Below are 22,374 nucleotides of genomic sequence, written 5' to 3' on the forward strand. Positions count from 1 at the left end.
AGATTACATTTTGCATTGCAAATTCTCATTTAATTGAATCCACTATTCTACTCGTCATTAATCCAACTTCAGTGCTGATCGTTGCAGAAGTTCCAATAAATACAGTTAAAAGCAAGTAACCGCATGCTGTTTCTTGCTACCTCCCACCTTCCAGTCTCTCTACGTGTTGTAGCTACCCCCTCTTTGTGTTATTTCTTGTCCCCTCCCAGCATCCCATCCCTCTTTGTTGTTGCTTTCCCTCGGTGTTGTTGCTTGCCCCCTCACTTTCCTCTGTGTTGTTGCTCACCACTCCTGTCCCACTGCATGTTGTCGCTTGCCAATCCTGTTTAGTGGTGGTGTTTGCCCCCTCCTACCCTCTAATCCCTCTCCATATTGTTGCTTGACCCTCAATACCGCTGTTGTTGCCAGTCTCCTCCCTTCCCACGTGTGTTCTTGCTCTTTGTGTTGTTGTTTGCCCCCTCCTGTCTCTCTCAATGTTTGCCCCCTCCCAACCTCCTGTCCTGCTTCATGTTGTTGATTGACGGCCTACCACCCTCCAATCTCTCTCCGTGTTGTTGATTGCACCCATCCGCCTGCCCGGTTCCTTCCTTGCTTGCCTCCTACTGTTCCGCTCATCCTGTTCCTTGCCCCTCCCTTCATTTCTTGCCTTTTTGTCCACCTCCCACCCCATCCCCACCCGTTGCTTGTGCCCCCCTCCAACCCGCTTTGGTGCTTGACCCTCCCTCTCACCTTTTCCCGTGTTGCTGCTTGCCCCCTCTAGCCTCATCCCACGTTGTTGCCTCCCTCCCCATTCCGTGTTGTTGTTTACCCGTCCCGCGTTTTTTACTCCCTCCCACCCTATCCTCCTGTCAGAATAGGAACTTGTAAAGGCAGAAGTTCGCATAGGTGAGACCTTTTGTCTTTGCTTATGCTTGATTATGCCTGATTATATACTGACATCAAGGATCTGGCCCCACTATTAAGAGAGCTTGAATTTCCAGAAATTAATGTCTGTTTTCTGTCTTTTCTTGTTCGTATCGGAATCTTCTAAGACTTGGAACATTATGTGCCTCAAGTGTAACTGATAAACAAAATATTTCCAAATCTAGGCTGAAGTATTTAGATCTAGGTAGGTGATTGCTGCCTTGATTGTAGATAGTAGAGGAAGCATTGTGGGTGTCTACTGTTGTACTGTGATCAAATATGTATGCTCTTTTCTGGTCATCCTATATGATTATTGGTTTACATTTTCCTGCTTTATGGATGTGATACAAATATATTTGTATACAGAATTTGTACCTAGCATTTGTTTTGAATACAGGAGCTGCTGCGGTATCAAAGAAATTAAGTAATTTTTTGAGTTTTAGTACGTTGCGAACTCCCACTAGTGATACATTCTCTATTTGTGTAAAAAAAACGTATCAGTATGTTTCTACTTCAGCGTTAATATTTCTGTATGTGAACCATACCAATTAAAAGTAATGGATGAAATGCAAAGTATTGATTTTTGTTTTCTAAATAGTTTTTTTTAACAACTTTTGTTGCAGATGGAAAAAAGAAAAGACCCGTCCTCTGTAGACATCAAGCAAGTATTACTGACTATGAGAAGCTACCGAATGGGCCTTATTCAGACTGCTGGCCAGCTTCGGTTTTCATATATGGCTGTCATCGAAGGCTCAAAAAGTATATTAAGAAGCTCCACTACACAGGTTAACATTATATCCCTGGATCTCCACAAAATGAATGACATTTTTGAGAATTAAGCTCTTAATATGGTTTAATGTAGCACTTCGTGCGGCAAATGGTTACTTTAGAAAACTTCGACTATAGAAGGCTTGACAAGAGGGGCGACTTAGGCGTTGTTTCTCAATGTTGATGTAAGGATTTCAATTAAAAACCGTGCATGCTTTTTATTGTGTGAATGAACTAGCTCCGCCCTGGGGCCCTATTATGTATAGGGCGCACTTTTCCTGTTTACGCCTAGTGCACCTTAAAACAGATAAGTTGGGCGCAAACGGAGAAAGTGCACCCTATTACATAGAATGCGCTGCCCCAGGTCAGCCTCAAACTCGTGCTACCCTGGGGGCAGCGCATTCAAGTAAAATACGGAGCAACTTTGAAGCAGCGGCTCTGTCTTTCTGTGCAGCCAGCAACCCGCCTGCACTATGAAGGGGGATTAGAGATCCCCTTGCAAGGGGATGTTTGGAGGGTCCATAGGACCCCCTTTGCTTCCTGCAGAGGGCTGCTCTCGGGGTGCACTGAGAGTGCTCCACCTGATAGCTTTGTTGCATCGGCTCCTGCGTCTGTAATACGGTGCGGGCGCAGAGGCAAAGGGATTCCCTCGTTTGCATGGGGCACTCTCCTATGCAAATGAGGGAACGCCCTCTGCATATAGCGCTGGCGTTTTATGTGCGCCAGCGAGGTCAGTATTACAGAAGGGGCCACACAAGCATCTGCGGCCCCTTCTGTAATGCCAAAGTGCCCTGGGGGCGTGCAATGGAGGCGCAATCACCTGTTGCGCGTCCAGGGCACTCTCTGTAATTCGGCCCCTGACATTTCATTCCTGTGGGTGCCTGTTTTACCTAAGAGGCCTTGATGTCTGTCTGTAGTGTCCTGCTAAGCTCTCCGAGGCTGAGTGGAAGTGAGGAACCCTTGGCATTTGTTTACTGCAGTCATTCTTAGAGCACTTGGCATTAAGGGAGTTTTAATTTTGATTTTCCTATTAGATGAATTGACATCCTTCAGTTAGGTACTGGCTGAAAATCTAGGATTGTCTTAATGTGTCAAGTGTATGCTAGGCCCACTCTGTATTTGTGAGGGTAGATTGTCTGAAGTAAAATAGGCACGAACATGAATTGATCGCGCAAATGGTTTGATTTCTGTTGCTGAGAGATTCGCAGGTGTCTGCCTATCTTGTCTTCACAATCAATTTTAAAGCTTGTGAAACTACAATTAGGCATTCACTGAAGACTTTTGTAAAGCCAGGATATCAACCAGCATCTTCCAGCCAAACGATAGCAGAACCTGCAACACCTCGTTAGTTTGTGGTTCTAAGGGCCCTGTCCTCCAAGTATTATGTAATTATTGCACTGCCATTCAGCATGTCAAAACCTGTCTCTCTAGCAATCTTTATTCCACCATCTGAGTAGCCATACTCTACCCGTCCTCCCAACGGTCACCTACAGTAAGTATCTCCGCCTCTGTCCATTCCCTCATACTGTGGGCTGTAAGATACCCTTTTCGTGGTTGGGAGACCAATCAGTGGCAGGGCTGGGGCATATGCTGGCCTCAGTGGGGTTTTCTTAACAACTCTTATTGAACTCTATAATGCTGTTTTCTTCGCCGGAACATGGGACAAACCAGCATCTTGACCATTACTCTCTTGGTTGTGCCTCGTCTATTGTCGCCAGTTATTCTTGGTGGAGCCATCAAGCATTCACTGCAGTTATGCTGGCAGCAAGTATAGCTCATACTCTGATGCTTCAAGGCCCCCTTCTTTGGAAGGATGGTGCAGTTGATGTTGGGGTGTTCTCTGCCTTCCTCCGTCCCAGAGTAATTTCCTGCGTAACATGTTCAGTGCTTTGAGCCCGGTCTGTGGGATACTGATACGAAGATTAGAAAAGTAATACAGTGCACTTCGTAAGATTACCAGTTTAGTCAATGCAATCCTGGCAATTATTGGTAGTTTTTGTGTGTCGGAATCCACACACTCCGAAATGAAAGCAAGTCCTTAGTGCAACTTGTGCTTGCTGGCAGCAGCTGCCAATGGTTTTGGGCAACATCACAGAATGGTTACCAGCCCGATGATGTAAGCATTTTTAATTTCTAGTTGGAAAGTGATTTTGCTCCTTAGGCTTATCGGACCTCCAGATTTTTTCAGTGCATTGTGAGATTGTTGGGTGTTTTTCACTAGGTGTTTTACACTTGTTTATCACCTAGTCTCTTTAGTGCCTCCTTCCTGCTCCGTTCATGACATTTGCCTTCATTCTTCCTCTACTACCTTTTGGCAGTTTGCCTCGTTACATCTAAGCTCATCAAGATGATTATAGAATGTATTCTGTCTGTGCTGGTTGGTGGGACTTTAGGTCATGACCTGGACACCATCATATCACACTGAACAAATCTATGCATGCGTTAGTGTTTCACTGATAGACTTGTTTTTCCTGTGAAAGGTCAAAACGAGTCTGACATTAAAATAAAAAGATTCTATGATGAATGTATTGATGAGATTTATTATTTAAAATATATTACTAATTTGTAATGAATGCGAAAGAGGTACTCATCTGAAAATGTCTGAGAACTTCCCTCAAAACCTCCATCCATCCCACCCCTTCCACATTCTACCACCAAAACTAGGGACCATATAGCTGAAGAGCAGTCAACACAAAGGTAATAAAGATTCACTGACTTCGATATTAACCTCTAGGTGGCATTTTCCTCGCACTTTGGGAATGAACAGTGTATAGAAGGCGTAAGCACCTAGTTTAGTTGGGTGATAGTGAGAAAAGCCTCTGAAATCTGGAGGAAGTATGTTCTCAGGAGAATCCACAGGTAGAATTCCATTCCAACCTTTCACCCCTGTGATTAAAGGAAACTCCATTGGTCGGTTCCTACCCGAGTATAGCTTTCCTTCATAAATTGTAAGGTGATACTTAACCACTGAACTCTAAATCAGCCCCAAGGCTTGAGAGGCTTCTACTTTTTTTTGTATGTTGCTTTATAAACTGTTTTTGTAAAATATTTCTTTAGTAATTTCTCACCCACCCTCGAAAGTGTTAGTTAAAACTGTTTATTTTTCCTTTCTAGAATCTGAAAGAGGCTGTGGAAGATGAAGACTTGTGTTTGGATAATCCTGTGGCGTATCCTTCAAAAATGTCTGGGGAACGATTTAATGGTAATAGCCTGTGTTCAGATGGCCAAGATTATCCCATAGAAAGGAATAGCTTGGAAATGGCCAATAACATTGAAGACAGCATTGACGGGAGCAATGACCGGTAGGCTACCAGAGAATGTTACATTACATTAGTGTTTCTTGCGAAGGTGCTGCTTTACTTTTTTGTTTATGACACATGTGTTGGGGGAAAAAAATGCACAAAATACTGTCTCTAAATACGTTTAGGTACATTTGTATACATGTGTACGTTTTCTCTAATTTTTCTAGGTTGACCAGACTTCTGCTGAAGGTAATGTTAGACTGATGGGCATTTGTCTGATGGATATCCCTTAAATTGCCCCTCATTAGAAGGAGATGGGTAGAAATGTAACTTACACTACAGTTGGCGCCCATCTTTCATCTTTTTTAGTTGTCTTATTTGCATACCTGAAGTCCTGCTATAGGTTTGTTTAAATTGTATTTATTTAAAAAGTTATTAAAAACATACAATCTGGCTGGGCTCTACAGCTGGCTTAAGATTACAGTTTTGATCACGAGTGCTGTAAAATGACGTACACCAAAGACCATAGCAATACACGTCGGGTACGTAGCCTAATGACTAACATTACAAGTTCTATGGTAGTGATGTTGACATTATAATGCAGTAAAAAGCCAAAAACACATTAGAAAGCAACTATACATAAACAGCACATTGAAATTGAGAGTCATGACCATTGTGACATCTATATATCCCTTCTGAGATCATGTGTGACATTGTCGCCCTGAGGGTACACATTCCACATCAGTCATACTCGGTCATCATCGCAGCCTCACCTTTTGTCTCCTTGAAAATTACTTAAGTCTGGCATGGAACCTACTGATTCTTGGGACAAATCTGGGGCAGGAGTAGTTCACTGTACACATCCGATTGCATGTTACAGTAAACTATAGCTGTGTGCCATTCCTTAAGTGTCGGGACTAGGCCTCGAGCCCATTGCGTTGCCACCCAGCGTCTAGTCAGTATTAGGCCAATGGTGACCAACCGCTGAACTTCCCTGTCATAACCCATTGACGGCAGCATCGGGTCAAACTCTAATGATGATCCAGTGATGTCCTCCAACTCGCGCAAAACCATACGCCAGAACTCATGCAGTCCAGGACAAAACCATGCAGGATGTGTCAATCCAGCCTCACTTTCCCCACACCTCTGGCATTCCGCAGAGTCACATAAGCCATATTGGTAAAGTCTTTCTGGTCTATAATAGATTTGGTTAATATACTTTAACTGAAGCAGTCTGTATCTTCCATTCAGTGAGACATTCTTGATCATGGTACAGCAAAAGTGCCTTTATTTGTCACTACTGGCCTTGCCTAGATCACTTTGCCAATCAAGTTGCGCCTTCGTCAGCATAGGTCTTAGTGCTTCTTGTGCAAATGCGTAGAATTTTACTATCAGTCTGGTGGAGACATCCGGCTGCAGTAGGGAAGACCATGCCGGCATGTCCGGAGGTTCGAGCATGTCGTCACCCAGTAAGTCATGTAATGTATGTCTGGCCCAATGATAATGGAAATGAGTAAGGTGTTGGTGCACTCGTCCTCTTGAACCACTTCCCACCCGCACACCTCGCAATCCTGAAAGAAGTCTCCCATAGTGTTAATCCCTAGAGTGCATAAGGCTCTTGACACGTCTTTCTCCTGACCCACTGGAAAGCAGGAACACCAGTCTAATGGAATGTGCAGCAAGTATAAGAGGGAGCCTACTTGTCTCCCCAAGAGACTCTGCCAGGTCTGTACTGTGACATTCAAGGAATCAAAAACACTCTTGCGTCGGGTTTCAAAACGGTATCTGAGGACATGTATGAGGGTCCGAGGCATCTCTCTTAAAGTGTAAATGCTGCGAATCACGCGGGCCAAGCATCCAGTAGCATGCGACATACTCTGTGATGCTTTATAGTGCATTTCAAGATCGGGTACACTTAGACCACCCATGTCATATGGCAAGGTAAGCACTTCCCACCGCACTCTCGGTTGTTTCCCCGCCAAAGCCAGCCTTCTCATCAAGAAACTTAAATTATCGAACAAAGCTCATGGCAAAAGCATTGGGATGTTTTGAAATAGGAATCTGAGGAGCACTATAATTTGATAATGGCTATATGCCCAATTAATGACTGTTAGACCTGGCACCTTGGCGTGAGTCTCCCTTCCACTTTTTGCTGATGTGCCTCAGATGTTTTTTGCTGGTGTTCGATGCTCAGGGCACTGCGCCACGGCCAACCCGTGCCGCAGTGCAAGTGCTCCCTATATAAAGTGTATCCTTAATTGATTTCCATGATTGGCTTATTTGGTTTACTGTCAGTCCCCAGTAACGTGCATCAGGAGTGCCGGGGCTTGTAGATACAAATGCCGCTAGTGGGCCTGCAGCGCAGGTTGCGCCACCCACCGAAGCAGCCTCGTAAAAGAGTTCTAGGGTCCGCCATTGCAGACCCTGCGTACAGTCTGGTACTGTCACACTGACTGTGCGAGTGCCCACACTTGCCAGTCCCTAAATCTTCCCTAACCTTCATATCAGTCACCCCTATGGTAGGCCCAGGGGCAGGGTGCATTGTAAGCGTAAGGTAGGACAAGCCCTGATATGTGTGGCATGTCCTAGTTGTGAATTACTGCCCTTTTTCGTTCTTCATTATTGAAGAGCTGCCTGTTCTCTTAGGCCAAGGTGAGCGGCTGGAACTATTACACGCTATAGTCCCGGCCGGCTCAGGGAACACGGTGGCACGTCGAGTTTGGTATGCCTGAACTCAGAATAATAAAATACTTCCTTTAGCAAGGTTTATTTTAATATCCTGTGTTTGCAACTGCTACTTTTAGAAAGTTAGCATTTGCTTGCCTGACTATTTCGGCCCGCCTCTGCCAGGATGTGCATCTGTTGCCTGGGTTTGTGTGAGTGACAGTGCTGGGGAGTTCCCGGGGACAGTCTGGGTTACCAGGTGGTGAATAGGGTGCTTACACCAGGATGGGTGGGCGGAGTAGTCCTTGACTCTGAATAGGGTTGTGCTCCACCACCACAATGCTGGCTCCACCTCCTGCGGGGCGTCTGATGTCCTTGCTCTGCACCCTGAAAGAAGACGGCAGCGTCCTGTCAACAGAGTACTCCAAAACCGGGTTGAACCAGGCTCAGGTCCCCTGGCCTGCCAAGACAAAAGAAACCTAGTATAAAGGTAGGAGCCCGGCTCCTAAGAAAGTAGATCCAGTTTTGACCACGACGAACCTCCGCCTGACTAGAAGGACCAAGAGAAGCTGAGGAGAAGGAAACCTGCAGTGGTGCCTTGCTGAGGACGGAGAGGAAAAGACCAGAAAGGACTTTGAAGACTTGTGCCTGAAGCTATCTGCAAGGGCTTGATCACGAGCTTGCCCCCTGAACGGAACCCCAGGACCATTGGGTTCTATTCTGCCTGTGCCCGTTTGCTGTTGGGCCTTTAGTTCTTATTCCGTCGCCGGAGTTGTGACTCTGGTGCCTACGCCCTCCAAGGTCGTGACAGCTCGTAACCTGGTAGCCCCGCTGCAGAGAGCCCCGCTCAAGCTTGAGTCGCTCTCCGCTTCAGTCCTGGACCGCCCGCTCTCCTGTCACCTCGCCTTAAACGGAGCACGCTGTGTGCCTCTCATCTTCTCCCGCCGGAATCTGTACGGAGCACATCTGATAGCCTCGGACGGTCCATACGTCGTAACGTACTAGACTGTCTCGCTTTGCCCTCCTGCATACCAAGGCCGTGCCGCACCTCAAGAAGGCCTTCCGTACTTTGGTACCGAAGGCCCGGTGCTGCACCCGTCTGCCCGAGAACGCGACGCCCCACACAGATCCACAGGTACGACCCGGTGTGCTAAGAAGTAGTACGCCCCGCAGGCCTGAACGGCGCCTCGCCCCGTGAGCTGCATCAGATCCCGGGTCGCCACAACCCTCCACACCGTCCCGCTCACCCGCCTCGCACCACGAGGGGGCTCCGAGCCTAAAATAGAGCGCATACAAGAGGCATACCTTAACATTATGAGTACCTCCTCCCCCTATAATAACTAATATTCCAGGCAGGCCCTGGTTCGCACCAAAGATTTCAGATAGCCTTAAATGAAAATTATACAGTCTGGTTTCAACAGCTGCAGATACAAAAATGCTCGGCGAACCAGGTTAAAATTAAGCCTCTTTAAAAGGGGGAGTAAAAAAAATGGCTCTGGGGTACATCATAGAATTTGCAGAGGAACATAAATTGTAGCAGGTCCTGTAGAGACAGGTTGTCGCAGCCACAAGGTGCTAACACCTGTCCTCTGCTACACACCTTCGGAATAGCAATTAAAAGATGGAAAAAGTTGAGGTGAAACCTGGACAATAGAAACCGCTCAAGGTGGTCAATGTTCCCAGAAGGTATGGCTCAGTCGATGGATGGGTTTTTAGCATCAGAAATTTACGGACACTTGGTTTACGTAATTCCTGTTTGTCGCTATCTAGCTTCCTGGTACAAATAAAGGCTTTTTTATCAATTCCACATCCTTTTTTAATATAGTTAATGGTTTTTAAAACAGTTCTGGGCGACCCAGCTCTGTGAAACGACCTCTAACATACTTCAACCATGGGATTCTAGACATAGGTTCCAGGGTCATACAGTCAGTTAGGATCAGCTGGGTGAGCTTTAGCTATTTGTTTGGCCAGCACTTAAGCCAAAACATTAAGGGACGCAGGCAAGGGTATCACATAAAAATAGGGCCCCCAGTTCTTCATGAGCTACAGTGCCCGTTTGCTGTTGGGCCTTTAGTTCTTATTCCCTCGCCGGAGTTGTGACTCGGGTGCCTACGCCCTCCAAGGTCGTGACAGCTCGGAACCTGGTCGCCCCGCTGCAGAGAGCCCCGCTCAAGCTTGAGTCGCTCTCCGCTTCAGTCTTGGGCCGCCCGCTCTCCTGTCACCTCGCCTGTAACGGAGCACGCTGTGTGCCTCTCATCTTCTCCCGCCGGAATCTGCACGGAGCACATCTGATAGCCTCAGACGGTCCATACGTCGTAACGTACTAGACTGTCTCGCTTTGCCCTCCTGCATACCAAGGCCGTGCCGCACCTCAAGAAGGCCTTCCGTACTTTGGTACCGAAGGCCCGGTGCTGCACCCGTCTGCCCGAGAACGCGACGCCCCACACAGATCCACAGGTACGACCTGGTGTGCTAAGAAGTAATACGCCCCGCAGGCCTGAACGGCGCCTCGCCCCGTGAGCTGCATCAGATCCCGGGTCGCCACAACCCTCCACACCGTCCTGCTCACCCGCCTCGCACCACAAGGGGGCTCCGAGCCGGATAGATCCTTTGGAGAACCGTTGGCCTCGTCCAGGGTCCGCCCTCACCAGTAGCCGTGCCTGAAACGCCTCGGACACTCATCGCAAAGTATATTGGAACTCTATCCCGAGTTCGCATCGGATCCAGGGTCCGCAACGTTTGTTTTCCCTGTCATCGTACCTTGCTAACCAAGAATACTTAAGAACAATTGCCTATTTAAATCTGGTGGCCTTCATTCGCTTAACGTTATATGGTCTTGTGATAATTCTGCATATATTTTTACATAGTCTACGTATTTTTGATACAATCCTACGACTGGTGTCAGTTTGTGGTGGGTCAGTGGGTTTCCTGTATGTGATCATAAATGCTTAACTAACTATCGCCCTGAATATTATCCTTGTCTGCTCTTCTACACTACCTAGAGGGTGAGCAAGGGTTATTTCTAAAGGAGTACTTCTCTTACCCTGACTAGAGGAGAGGGTCCCTGTTTGTCACAAGTGCATACCTGTGCCAACCAGAGACCCCCGATTCTAACAATGACAATGGCGTCTCATTGATTCTGAGACACGGGTGCTGATGTGATATTTTACGGGTCCTGTGCCCTGCAACTCCACACCGGCCTTGTGAGATTGATGTGGCCGGGTAACGCTGTACTGCTGTTACCAGGGTAAAGGATGACGATGCCATGTCTTGCTGTTAAGTGCAATTTTAATAGTCAGCTGCTGGATGCGTTTCGCCTACCCTGCAGGACATTCACTCCCATGCAGTTAAAGAACTAGGTTGCCTGAATAGCAGGGTATTGGGAAAGCTGACTGCTTGAACAGCTTAACACAAGGAGATCACGGGTAAGGGAGAGCTAGGTGCGAGAAAAGCTGGGTTCTTGGAGCGATTGCACGTCATGGGGCTGCAAGGGCTGGGTGCTGGGAGAGGTGCCGGTTGATAGAAAAAATAGGCGCAAGGAGAGCTTGGCGAGGGAGGGCTAGTGCTGGAAGGTATGGGTGCAGAAACCTCTGATAGAGATGTGAATTGGAATGCACTTGAGGTCGAATTTCTGGGTGCTGAACGAGGAGGAGCGAAATGGTACCAGGACAGGTGACAGTCTGGAGTGCTGAGTTGTGCTGTACCCGGCCTCAGTCCCCTATTTCCATCCGGACTCATAATCTCTTTCATGCTATAGCTCTTGCAGTAAATGTCTGCTTTGCCCACTGCAGTCAAAACCTTTATAAGCAGTGCACCCCTGCTGCAGGTCTCTGTTGTAGGCGGGCACCAGGCTGCAGCACCCTGTATTCAAGCTCATTTTCGACTGTGTCCTTCATTTATTGCACTTTATCCTACCACCCAGAACTGTAACCTCCACTTACTTTATTTATTTTTAGTTTTATATAGAATAAACTCTGCCGGATGGCATTTGAGCTCTTTACATGAGCACCAAATTGCATCACGACAGTACCAATTCATATTTTAGGCATGGGGGAGATTAAGTGATTTGCCCAGAATTGCAGCATGCTGAGCCCAAGCCGAGACCCCAGTGCTGATGCCTATAAGGCACATCTGCTCACCCTTGATACCAGGCATCGCTTCTGCAGAGGCTAAAGCATATAAAGAGTACATTCAAACAGTAAAAAAAAACACATGAACTGCTATTATAGGGTATACTCAGCTAAAGATACAGAAGCCCTGAGGAAGTCGTAAGGGCTACACCCGCATACGACGAAACGCGTTGGCACAAGGGAGTGGAAGAAAGAGAAAAGAATTAAAAGGACGAAACACAAAGAAGAATATACATTTCATGTGTTTTTTTTTACTATTTGAATGTTCTCTTTATATGCTTTATCCTGTAGCAACAGAAAACTGTAAACAGTATTTTCAACTTGGTGTTGAGCTTTAGGAGGGATTGGGTGTTTACTCTCCCTTTCTGTAAGCACGGCTGTACTTTGTTGGTGTGATTTGTTCAGAAACAGAGTGTGAATTTTACCTGAGCGCTCACTATCTCTTTAAACACCGCCTCTTGTTGTAAGTCGCTTCTGCATACCTGTGGTTCAGGCTGATACTGGTACCACAATACACCGTCTCAATACACATTTTCTCTTGCTAAATAGCCCTCCAGCACTACAACCCCACCCAACCCTGTTGCCAGTGTATTGCTGCATGCCTCTCCAGACTTATGGTTTCTTGCATGTTTTGTCTCTTGCATTAGCTGTTTATGCACTGCACCCCAGAGCTGTAAGTGCATTGTTACCACACCAGCCATGGCCCCCTTTATCCCGTTTCAGTTACCATTGCACCTTTTCTATTTTTATTTATTTTTTCAAAAGGGAGGGGGCCCCATCACCCGAGGACCATGGGGGGAGCTTGAATGCCCCTGCAGTCCCTGCCGGCTCCGATGGCCTTTGCCCCCCAAACACCAACGCCCCCACCCGGTATTTCTACCCTGCCTCCTTTTCTTTTTTTTTTTACATTTTTTGTGGGACTGGGCTTTAAGCAGAGTCCCTAGATGGCTGTCAACAATTCCTGGTTGAAGTTTTTGGCAGCCAATTAAATTTAAGTAGGATTATGGGCTCCCAGATAGCTATATTTTTTAACTTAAATATCTCTGAAACTACGACTGTGTAAACCGGGTCAAACTGTGGCAGTCCATTGGGGTGGAGGCCCCTATCGTGGACTTTCTAATAGATCTGCATAGGGATACTAAGGCAAATATTAGATATGCACTGGATCTTTGGGTCTCCATGGAATTCAATATAGAAGGCAGGTCTGTATCTTGGCCCCCTTCCTGTTTAACCTCTACATCAATGACCTTGAAGGAGCTCTGGTAGCCACGGGGGCTGATTTTCTGTATATGGGTTGCCGGGGTCTCCCCGTCCTCCTATATGCGGATGACGCCGTCCTCATAGCGAGAACTGCTAGAGGACTCCAATCTCTACTAGATTTATTTTTTAATTTTATGGGGTCCCATGACTTGGCAATCAATAATGCTAAATCCTATGCCCTGCAGGTAGGGGCCCGCCACACGAAAAAATATCCTTTTCTTTTAGGTTCTGCGAAGGTCCCGACAACGTCAGTTTTTTCATATTTGGAAGACCTGTTGGACGGTCGCCTAAAGTGGGGGGCCCTTATTCTGAAGAAAAAGGGAGAGCTCATTTGAATAACTGCCGCTATTTTCAGCTTTGCTGCTAAGATGGGCTAGCGCCCTATTGCAGCCAAGCTGAAAATTGATCAATCCAAGGGTGTGTCAACTGCATGCTACGGTAGTGAAGTTTGGGTGTATACCACAGCAGATGGGCTGCAGGTGGCAGAGAATAATTTTTTGAAGCGCCTACTGGGAATGCCAACCTGTTTATCGAGCCTGGTAGCTCATGAAGAACTGGGGTCCCATTTTTATGTGATACCCTTGCCTGCGTCCCTTAATGTTTTGGCTTAAGTGCTGGCCAAACAAATAGCTAAAGCTCACCCAGCTGATCCTAACTGACTGTATGACCCTGGAACCTATGTCTAGAATCCCATGGTTGAAGTATGTTAGAGGTCGTTTCATAGAGCTGGGTCGCCCAGAACTGTTTTAAAAACCATTAACTATATTAAAAAAGGATGTGGAATTGATAAAAAAGCCTTTATTTGTACCAGGAAGCTAGATAGCGACGAACAGGAATTACGTAAACCAAGTGTCCGTAAATTTCTGATGCTAAAAACCCATCCATCGACTGAGCCATACCATCTGTGAACATTGACCACCTTGAGCGGTTTCTATTGTCCAGGTTTCACCTCAACTTTTTCCATCTTTTAATTGCTATTCCGAAGGTGTGTAGCAGAGGACAGGTGTTAGCACCTTGTGGCTGCGACAACCTGTCTCCACAGGACCTGCTACAATTTATGTTCCTCTGCAAATTCTATGATGTACCCCAGAGCCATTTTTTTTATTTTTACTCCCCCTTTTAAAGAGGCTTAATTTTAACCTGGTTCGCCGAGCATTTTTGTATCTGCAGCTGTTAAAACCAGACTGTATAATTTTCATTTAAGGCTATCTGAAATCTTTGGTGAGAACCAGGGCCTGCCTGGAATATTAGTTATTATAGGGGGAGGAGGTACTCATAATGTTAAGGTATGCCTCTTGTATGCGCTCTATTTTAGGCACAGAAAATGTTTTATTGTACCAGTCAAATTTTATCTGTAACTTCTCTTGTTTTATGGCTATGAACTGTAAAATTCTTTTTTATGAGGTGTGTATATATATATATATATATATATATATATATATATATATATATATATATATATATATATATATATATATACATAGTAACTTTTATGCTTTTTACTTTGTAAAACCGAATACAGTTTAATGATATGAAATACTAAACTGATTTACACCAAATCACGAAAAGCACGCTTTCTGCACCAACATCTAGCTATCTGCCAAATTTAGTGTCATTCCGTTCAGCCGTTCGGGCTGTAGTGGCGTTGACGAAATAATTAAAAATCTCCATAGACCTAACATGGGGAAAACGTGTTTTGGGACCCCCCTTTTTTCTTGGCCCCCACTTGGTGGATTGCCCCAAAATTTCAACACAGCACCAGACTAAAAAACTGGACTTTTTGACAATTTCAGAAGATTCGTCAAGCGACGTTAGTTATTGGCAAACAAAGAAAAACGCTTTTGTTTTGGCAGACAAATAAACCATTGAGGCCTTCTGAAGAGATTCTAGCAATAATTATTACAGTTCAAATCTTGAACCCATAAGGTATATCAAAGGGGGTTATTACCTAAAAACTGTAATCTTCGATCTTAAATAAAAGAAATACATCTGCAGGCTTTAACATGGTGCAATAACAATCAATTTGTAAAGGGCTATTGGTGTTAACCGTTGTTTCATAGTAAATAAATACGGTCTACTGTCTTTGTTAGTGCTTTTCATATGAGACAAATTGCTTTTCATATGAGATAGGTTAGACCTATGGCATCTGAAATAAAGCTTCCCTATAATCCTATCAGTTCCATAGCATTTGATATTGGCTCATCACTGTAATCGAGTAAGGCCAACTGTATTGAGCACGAGCTTTCCAACAAGGCAACCAGCAGGTACACTGTTATACAATTAGAAACATGTACAACAATTATAAGTGTCTAAACAAATGCCAGATTGGCATTCATCTGCATAATTTTCCTCAACTATTGAGAAGCTATGTGAATTTTGTACACCCCTGGATGTTTTTGAATTATGTTTGTAGTATATCATGGTTTGTATTCTGTTTTTGGGGTCGCTTGGGAGTTTACTGCAGAATGTATTAACCAAACATTCCCAATCCAAAACATCACGTCAAATAATGAATAAAGGGATGGTGTTTAAGGTATTCACTGTGTTACACTGCTTAGGCTCCCTTCTGCAGAATACGTTGTCGCTCACTGATTTTATTAATCACTCAAACACTTCTGCACTTACTCACTTAGCTTCTCATTCTCTCACTTGCTCCCTTACATGCTCATGTTCTCAGTCACCCCTTCAACGTCTTGGTCAACCTTTGCTCACTTGCTTATTCACTTTGTTGTAAATTCACACTCACCGAGCCACTATCATGTGCTCAGTCACTCCTTTTTTCTTCGCTCAATCACTTTCATAATATTTCAGTCACTGACATCCACACTCTTTCAGTTCCTTTCCGTCTTATTTGCTGCACATCCTTTCATGAATTTTTTCATTTGCTTATTCATTGGCTAATTTACACTCTTCCCATGCAATCATCACTCCTTCATTCACATGCTCACTTTTTCCCACATTCAGCAGCTCTCCCACACACTTGTTCAATCACTCCTCACTCATTAACCCACTCAGCCACCGTTTCATTTGCCTACTCACTTGTTCGCTCTCTTACTCGCTTAGGCAGTAGCATGCTCATGCAGACGCTTACAAACTCATTTACTTGCCCATTCATTCATTTAGTTTGTCTTTCTTTCACTCATTTGCTGTTTAACCTGCATGCTCACTAATTCATTCAAACCAAGTTACTGAACAGAAAATTGCGATTATTTGAAATATTTTGATTTGCAAAATTTCGTATGGATGAATACAGTATGTATTTATCTTCAGCTGTTAATTTGCATCCTCGTCTAGCCTGAAAATCTCGTAATGGGGTAGAGGGTCTGCTTTCTGGCACACGTTGCAAGGTACTTAAAGTCTTGTTTTTATTATCAGATAAGTAATGTTGGGCAATACATCCCAAATGCCTGATGATTGTTCAGATCCAGGGGTATGTATTTCCATTCACATCTTGAAGTGCACTTTATCATTGTCACCAGAAGCACCTGCTGTAGGAGAGGCTAATTATCAACTTTAACCTAACTATGCACGAGCTGCACAAACAACGGCTGTGCTCTTCCTTGTCAAATTATTAACGTGCAAAAATTCCTGCGTCTCAGTTCATCGGCACAAGTGAGAATGAGGAAAGTCATATACTGGTAACTTTTAATGCTACTCTGCATCAGTGCTCCACTCCAAAAGGAAAACCTGAAGCCAGGGCCCAGACAGGACTCACAGAAAAACAAGCATTTACAATGCAATGGTTTTGCCTTTGTTAAAGTTAGAGCTATTGGCATTGCTCTTGACATTATTTTTATTTATGTTTTTTTAACATAAATAAATTGCATTGTCATTTACAATGCCACTAGCTTTATCTCTCGCAAATGACACACACAAACACACACAGAGCCCCCCCCACACACACAGAGCCCCCCACACACACCCACACAGAGCCCCCCACACACACAGCCACACAGAGCCCCCCACACACAGCCACACAGAGCCCCACACACACACAGCCACACAGAGCCCCCACACACACACAGCCTCACAAAGCCCCCCACACACACAGCCAGCAAGCGCCCTCCACACACCCACACAGAGCCTTCCACACACCCACACAGCACAAGCAGGCAACAGGGGCACACGGAGGCACAAGCCGGCAACAGGGGCACACGGAGGCACAAGCAGGCAACAGGGGCACACGGAGGCACAAGCAGGCAACAGGGGCACGAAAACGGAGGCACAAGCAGGCAACAGGGGCACACGGAGGCACAAGCAGGCAACAGGGGCACACGGAGGCACAAGCAGGCAACAGGGGCACACGGAGGCACAAGCAGGCGACAGGGGCACACGGAGGCACAAGCAGGCGACAGGGGCACACGGAGGCACAAGCAAGCGACAAGGGCACGAAAACTGAGGCACAAGCAGGCGACCGGGGCACGAAAACTGAGGCACAAGCAGGCGACAGGGGCACGAAAACGGAGGCACAAGCAGGCAACAGGGGCACACGGAGGTACAAGCAGGCAACAGGGACACACGGAGGCACAAGCAGGCAACAGGGTCACGAAAACAAGCACAAGCAGGCAAAAGGGTCACAAGCAGGAATTGTAATTTAGACGGGGCTGAAGTGGAGAACGGTCAGTAGGGAAGTAGTGCGGCTGGTGCAGTGGTACCAGGCCGAAACGTGAGAGGGGCTGTCTGCACCCCAGTTTGGACAGTTTCCACTACCTAACAGGGATTGGTGGGAGGGGGGCGTACTTCTTGCTTGCTTTAGGGCTGTTACTTCGGGGACGCAGTGCACGCTCTTGCCTGCTGCCGCCCGGACACGACAACAGGCAGGGAGAGGACAGGCTGGGAGAGGGAAGGGAGGGGACAGGCTGGGAGAGGGCAGGCTGGGAGAGGGCAGGGAGGGGACAGGCTGGGAGAGGGCAGGTTGGGAGAGGGCAGGCTGGAAGTGGACAAGCTGGGAGAGGACAGGCTGGGAAAGGTCATGGAGGGGACAGGCTGGGAGAGGACAGGCTGGGAAAGGGCAGGGAGGGGACAGGCTGGGAGTGGGCAGGCCGGGAGAAGGCAGGCCGGGAGAGGACAGGCTGGGAAAGGGCAGGGAGCTGACAGGCTGGGAGTGGGCAGGCTGGGAGTGGGCAGGCTGGGAGTGGGCAGGCTGGGAGTGGGCAGGCTGGGAGAGGGCAGGCTGGGAGAGGGCAGGCTGGGAGAGGGCAGGCTGGGAGTGGGCAGGCTGGGAGAGGACAGGCTGGGAGAGGACAGGCTGCGAGAGGACAGGCTGCGAGAGGACAGGCTGCGAGAGGACAGGCTGCGAGAGGACAGGCTGCGAGAGGACAGGCTGCGAGAGGGCAGGCTGGGAAGCACAGAGGGTCTTAACTGAGAAGTCTGCCAGCGCGGAGCTCTCCGGGGCGCAGAGCAGCAGCAGGGCCCAGCAGAGCAGGGCGGGGGGCGGCAGGGGCTCGCAGAGGTGTCTCCTGGGGCAGCCGCCAGGTCCACCATGGTGCGGCTCCGAGCCCCAAGCTCACATGGTGCCAGCGCTGCCCGCTGCCGAGCAGCGCAGTCTACAGGGCGCAGAGTAGCAGCAGGGCCCAGCAGGGCGGGGGCGGCAGGGGCTCGCAGAGGTGTCTCCTGGGGCAGCCGCCCAGGTCCACCATGATCATATGTAGGCTGTGTGTGGTGAGCCTGCTATATTCAATTCTAGGCGCACTGTTTGGCTAACTTAGAGCATCTTAAGAGAAGCTGGTGAGAGGGTCTTGATAATCGAAAACAAAATAATAGTAATAAAAAATAGTAAATAGAAGGCACTCACTGCAAGATTAAGCTCTTAAGGTTTGAGGCGATAATGCTGACATGTTGGACTTACTTGCTAAGCACTGGTGTCATTGACCCATAGCCCCAGATAGGTCATTGTAATGTAATTCTTTGTCACCATCTCAGCCTGAAATCGCATGATGTCCTTTTTCACTCTCTCCTGCCATTTCCCTGCAATTCCTCCATATTTACTGAGTGGCATGAGGTAGTCCATGCCGCAACTGAATACGCACAACTTGTCAGGTCCCAAAGCGTATCTTTACCCGTCAGGCAAAGACCCCAATGAGCAGAGAGGTGGTTCAACAGAAAGCAGACAACACAATGGAGAAGCAGCTGGTGAGTGTGCCACTATACATTATTATAAGGTGAGAAAGAATACCATAAATGCATTAAACTTATCTTCAATTGACAAACAATTGGCAACCGATAAGCTCTTTCGGACGACAAAAGCAGAGATAAAGGACCTTGAAAGTGGGCACTGCTAAGGGTGCTGCTGGTCAAGTGGAAAATTAACTTTTGGGGCCCGTAAAAGACAAAACATTCCCTACCCCTAATTTTGACCACTTAAAGACAGTTCCTGCTTGTAGTGCACTCGCGAACAAAGAGGGCTGAGGATTTGATTGACAATTCAAGCAACTTGGAGATGTGCTGGTAATGTTGGCCAATGGCACTTTAACAGAGGAGAACTTTTAGTTTCACTTCATCATTTAGAACTAGAGCAAGCACCTTTATTGCCCACCTCTCCGGCTCTCCATATGAACATCGTCATACCAGCATGACTACCCTTATTACCATACTGCGTACTGTCAAGACCTAAGCTGCATACCCACAAATCGCATTCACTTGATTGGCCTCTTCCACTGACAATACAATCCTAGGATGGACCTTCCCTATGTGCACAACGTTTACAACGAGCGCGGTACAACGAAGTACCATTACCACGCAGTTATAACAACGAAAGTTGTTACAACGAATTGCGCTGGGTGGCGCTCAAGGATAATAAATCCTTTAATTTACTATCCCAACACCTTCCCTACTATCCACGGGGACTGGTGTTGGAATAGTAAATTATATTTTTTAAATTTGCGCCCCCCCAACGCAAGTCGTTGTACCGACTTGCGTTGTTACAACCGCGTTGTAATGGTACTTCGTTGTACCGCGCGCGTGGTAGTGACATACATCCCCTTCCCTATCCTCAAATGCACCTTCATGGTTAGAACTCTCTAGCTCCTTGCAGCCACCCAGTTGTCAAACCCACCAATCTATCTGTCCACACCAAATCTGATCATACCTTTACGTCAGGTAAACCACTCCACTGTCCAAAAATTAGGACTTTTTAAAACTTTTTTTCTTAGTCTGAGATTACTTACAATATGGACCAGTGACACTAGGAAGACAAAAGCTCGATACGAGCATATGAGCCACACTTGAACCGAAATCTACCATGTAATAGATGTAGGAGTTGAATACAACACTGAGGCATTGCACGAAATGGATTGCGTTAGTATGAGCACGTTCACTGTTTCTCTTAAGCCTTCTCCCCTTCCGTCAGCAGATAGGCTGTTAGAGGGGCCCCTATAGCCTCTTGGTGGGATGTCACCCGCAGCTCCTCTGCATACATTTCAATCTGGATAGATTTTTACGGGCTCAGAGGTCGGCCCATTTATTTGTACTTGGGCCACTGCACAATAGACTAATCCATTGTATGACATTTGTGGGCATGCCCATGAGTTGCAAAATCACAAACATATAATTGCACACTATAGAATCCAAGGTTTTGGGGGCATCCAATAGAACCGCATCAACTTCAAATTGAGGGTTGTGCTGGTGGAGCAGTGCGAAGATTATGTACAAATTGTGCAATGGGGACCTCATTGGCGCAAATCTCAGCTGTTCTGCCAATATCAAGTTAGGGAGGGAAAGTCATTAGCCTGTTAGCGATAAGTTTCACTAGAATCTTTACATCTATGTTTATGAGTGACGGAGGCCGTAGGACTCGCAGTGCTCTGGGGGCTATTTGCAGCTTGAGAAAAGTAAATATAAGCGCTTCTTGAAGTGTGGGTGGTACCAGTCGTGTGTTATAAGCTTCCTCGTATAATGCAAATCAAGTTTGGTGCTAGAAGGGGGGTACATTCCTTTTAGAATTCACTTGTTAAGCCACCCAGTCCTGGGGCCATGCCCATTCTAAGATTCGATATGGCCTCTCTCTTTAACCTCGTCTACTGTGATACGTTGTGCTCGAAATTCTCTTTGACCCTCCGACAGTCACGCCAGCGCAATCTCATTTAGGTAGCTACTCAGGTCTTAAGTGAAGCTCCTGTCATGCGTTTGGTATAGATTAGTATAATTATCTGTGATGATCGCCAGCATGTTCTTGGTGTCATAGTATTCTGTGCCATATTAGAGAGGCCAGGAAGGAAAACGACCTCGAATATTGGTGCGGCTCCGAGCCCCAAGCCTCTGGTGGTGGTGCTGCTGTGCTCGGTAGCCCATTTAACTTACCGGGCACTCTGGTGGGGGCTCCTTACGACGGAGGCAATCTCTTGGGCACTTCTCCGGTCTCCCTCTTCAGCATGGGAGACCGGCAACATCCTCCGCTTCTCCCGGGGCTCCCTCCAGGCCACGGGAGCCCCTCATGGGCCGCCATACTTCTCCTGGGCCGCCGTCTTCCTTCTTCCCCCGGGCTGCGGGGGGCGGGCACTTCCGGCCGCCCGCGCTAGGATTGGCCGGCCGGCTAGTCACTTCCGGGTCGCCGCGGGCAGCGCGGCGGCCCGTCTCTAGCTCAGGTAGGCGGGCGGCGAAGTTTCCCGAGGAGTGGGCTCCCTCAGCTCACGGGAGCCCGGCAGAGCGCCCGCCATGGTAGTGCTGGTGGCCGAGGCTGCTGCAGGGCCCCGCTGCGGCGGGACGGACGGAGGCGGCGGGACGCAGGAAGAGGTGGCCTGAGCTGCAGCCTAGGACTCGTGGAAGGGGCGCCGAGTGCCGTCAATGCCAGAACAGATTCGGGGGCGTTCCCGAGGACAGGCTTTCGGCTGACGTCGCCAAAAGCCAAAAATTCTCGGGAACGCCCCCGAATCTGGTCCGGGATTGACGGACAGAGCCGTCTTTCAATGGCTAGCCTCCATTTATGGAGCTAGCCAATGAAAGACGGGGGCGGATTCCCAGCCCCCCATACTATACTCATTAGGTTTTTCCTAGCACATGCGTACTTCGTACGCATTGGCTAGGCAAAACCTAAAAAGTTACAGTTTTTGGTCATTTTTACATCACTCATTTTGGATCATATGGACTTGATGCTGTGACCGACACATGCACAATATTTTGGCTTAAATTTTAAGCCTAGTGTTATTCATGATCCTGATATATAATATTCTTATGTGACTTTCAACTTGCCCTCTTCAACCATTGATCTATTATTGTTGTGTCATTCACACTTTTCTTCCGCCCATTTCAGCATACAGCATGAGGAGGAAAGTCAGCCATCTTTAGCCACTTGCTAATTTCACTATGAGTGACAGCACTCTGCCCTTTCACAAGGAGCACAGTCACACACAAAGTCAGGGCCGACTTTAGGGCAGTGTGACTGGTGCGGCCGCACTGGGTGCTGATCTGTG

General features: G+C 47.2%; 1 protein-coding gene across 4 annotated transcripts in view; it reads left to right on the top strand.

Moving 5' to 3' along the window:
- Positions 1-22,374, top strand: part of PTPN2 (protein tyrosine phosphatase non-receptor type 2) — a 567,657-nt gene that overhangs the window by 448,992 nt on the left and 96,291 nt on the right. For 3 of the 4 annotated variants that reach the window (XM_086965576.1, XM_086965577.1, XM_086965578.1), the window contains 2 exons: positions 1,527-1,688; positions 4,786-4,973. In XM_086965576.1, coding sequence (XP_086821702.1) covers positions 1,527-1,688; positions 4,786-4,973 — 350 coding nt within the window. The remainder of the gene's footprint in view (positions 1-1,526; positions 1,689-4,785; positions 4,974-22,374) is intronic. The other variant, XM_086965579.1, reaches the window with a different exon arrangement.

The sequence above is a fragment of the Lissotriton vulgaris genome, chromosome 4_1, assembly GCF_964263255.1.
Source record: "Lissotriton vulgaris chromosome 4_1, aLisVul1.2, whole genome shotgun sequence".
In the NCBI taxonomy this organism is placed as follows: Eukaryota; Metazoa; Chordata; class Amphibia; order Caudata; family Salamandridae; genus Lissotriton; species Lissotriton vulgaris.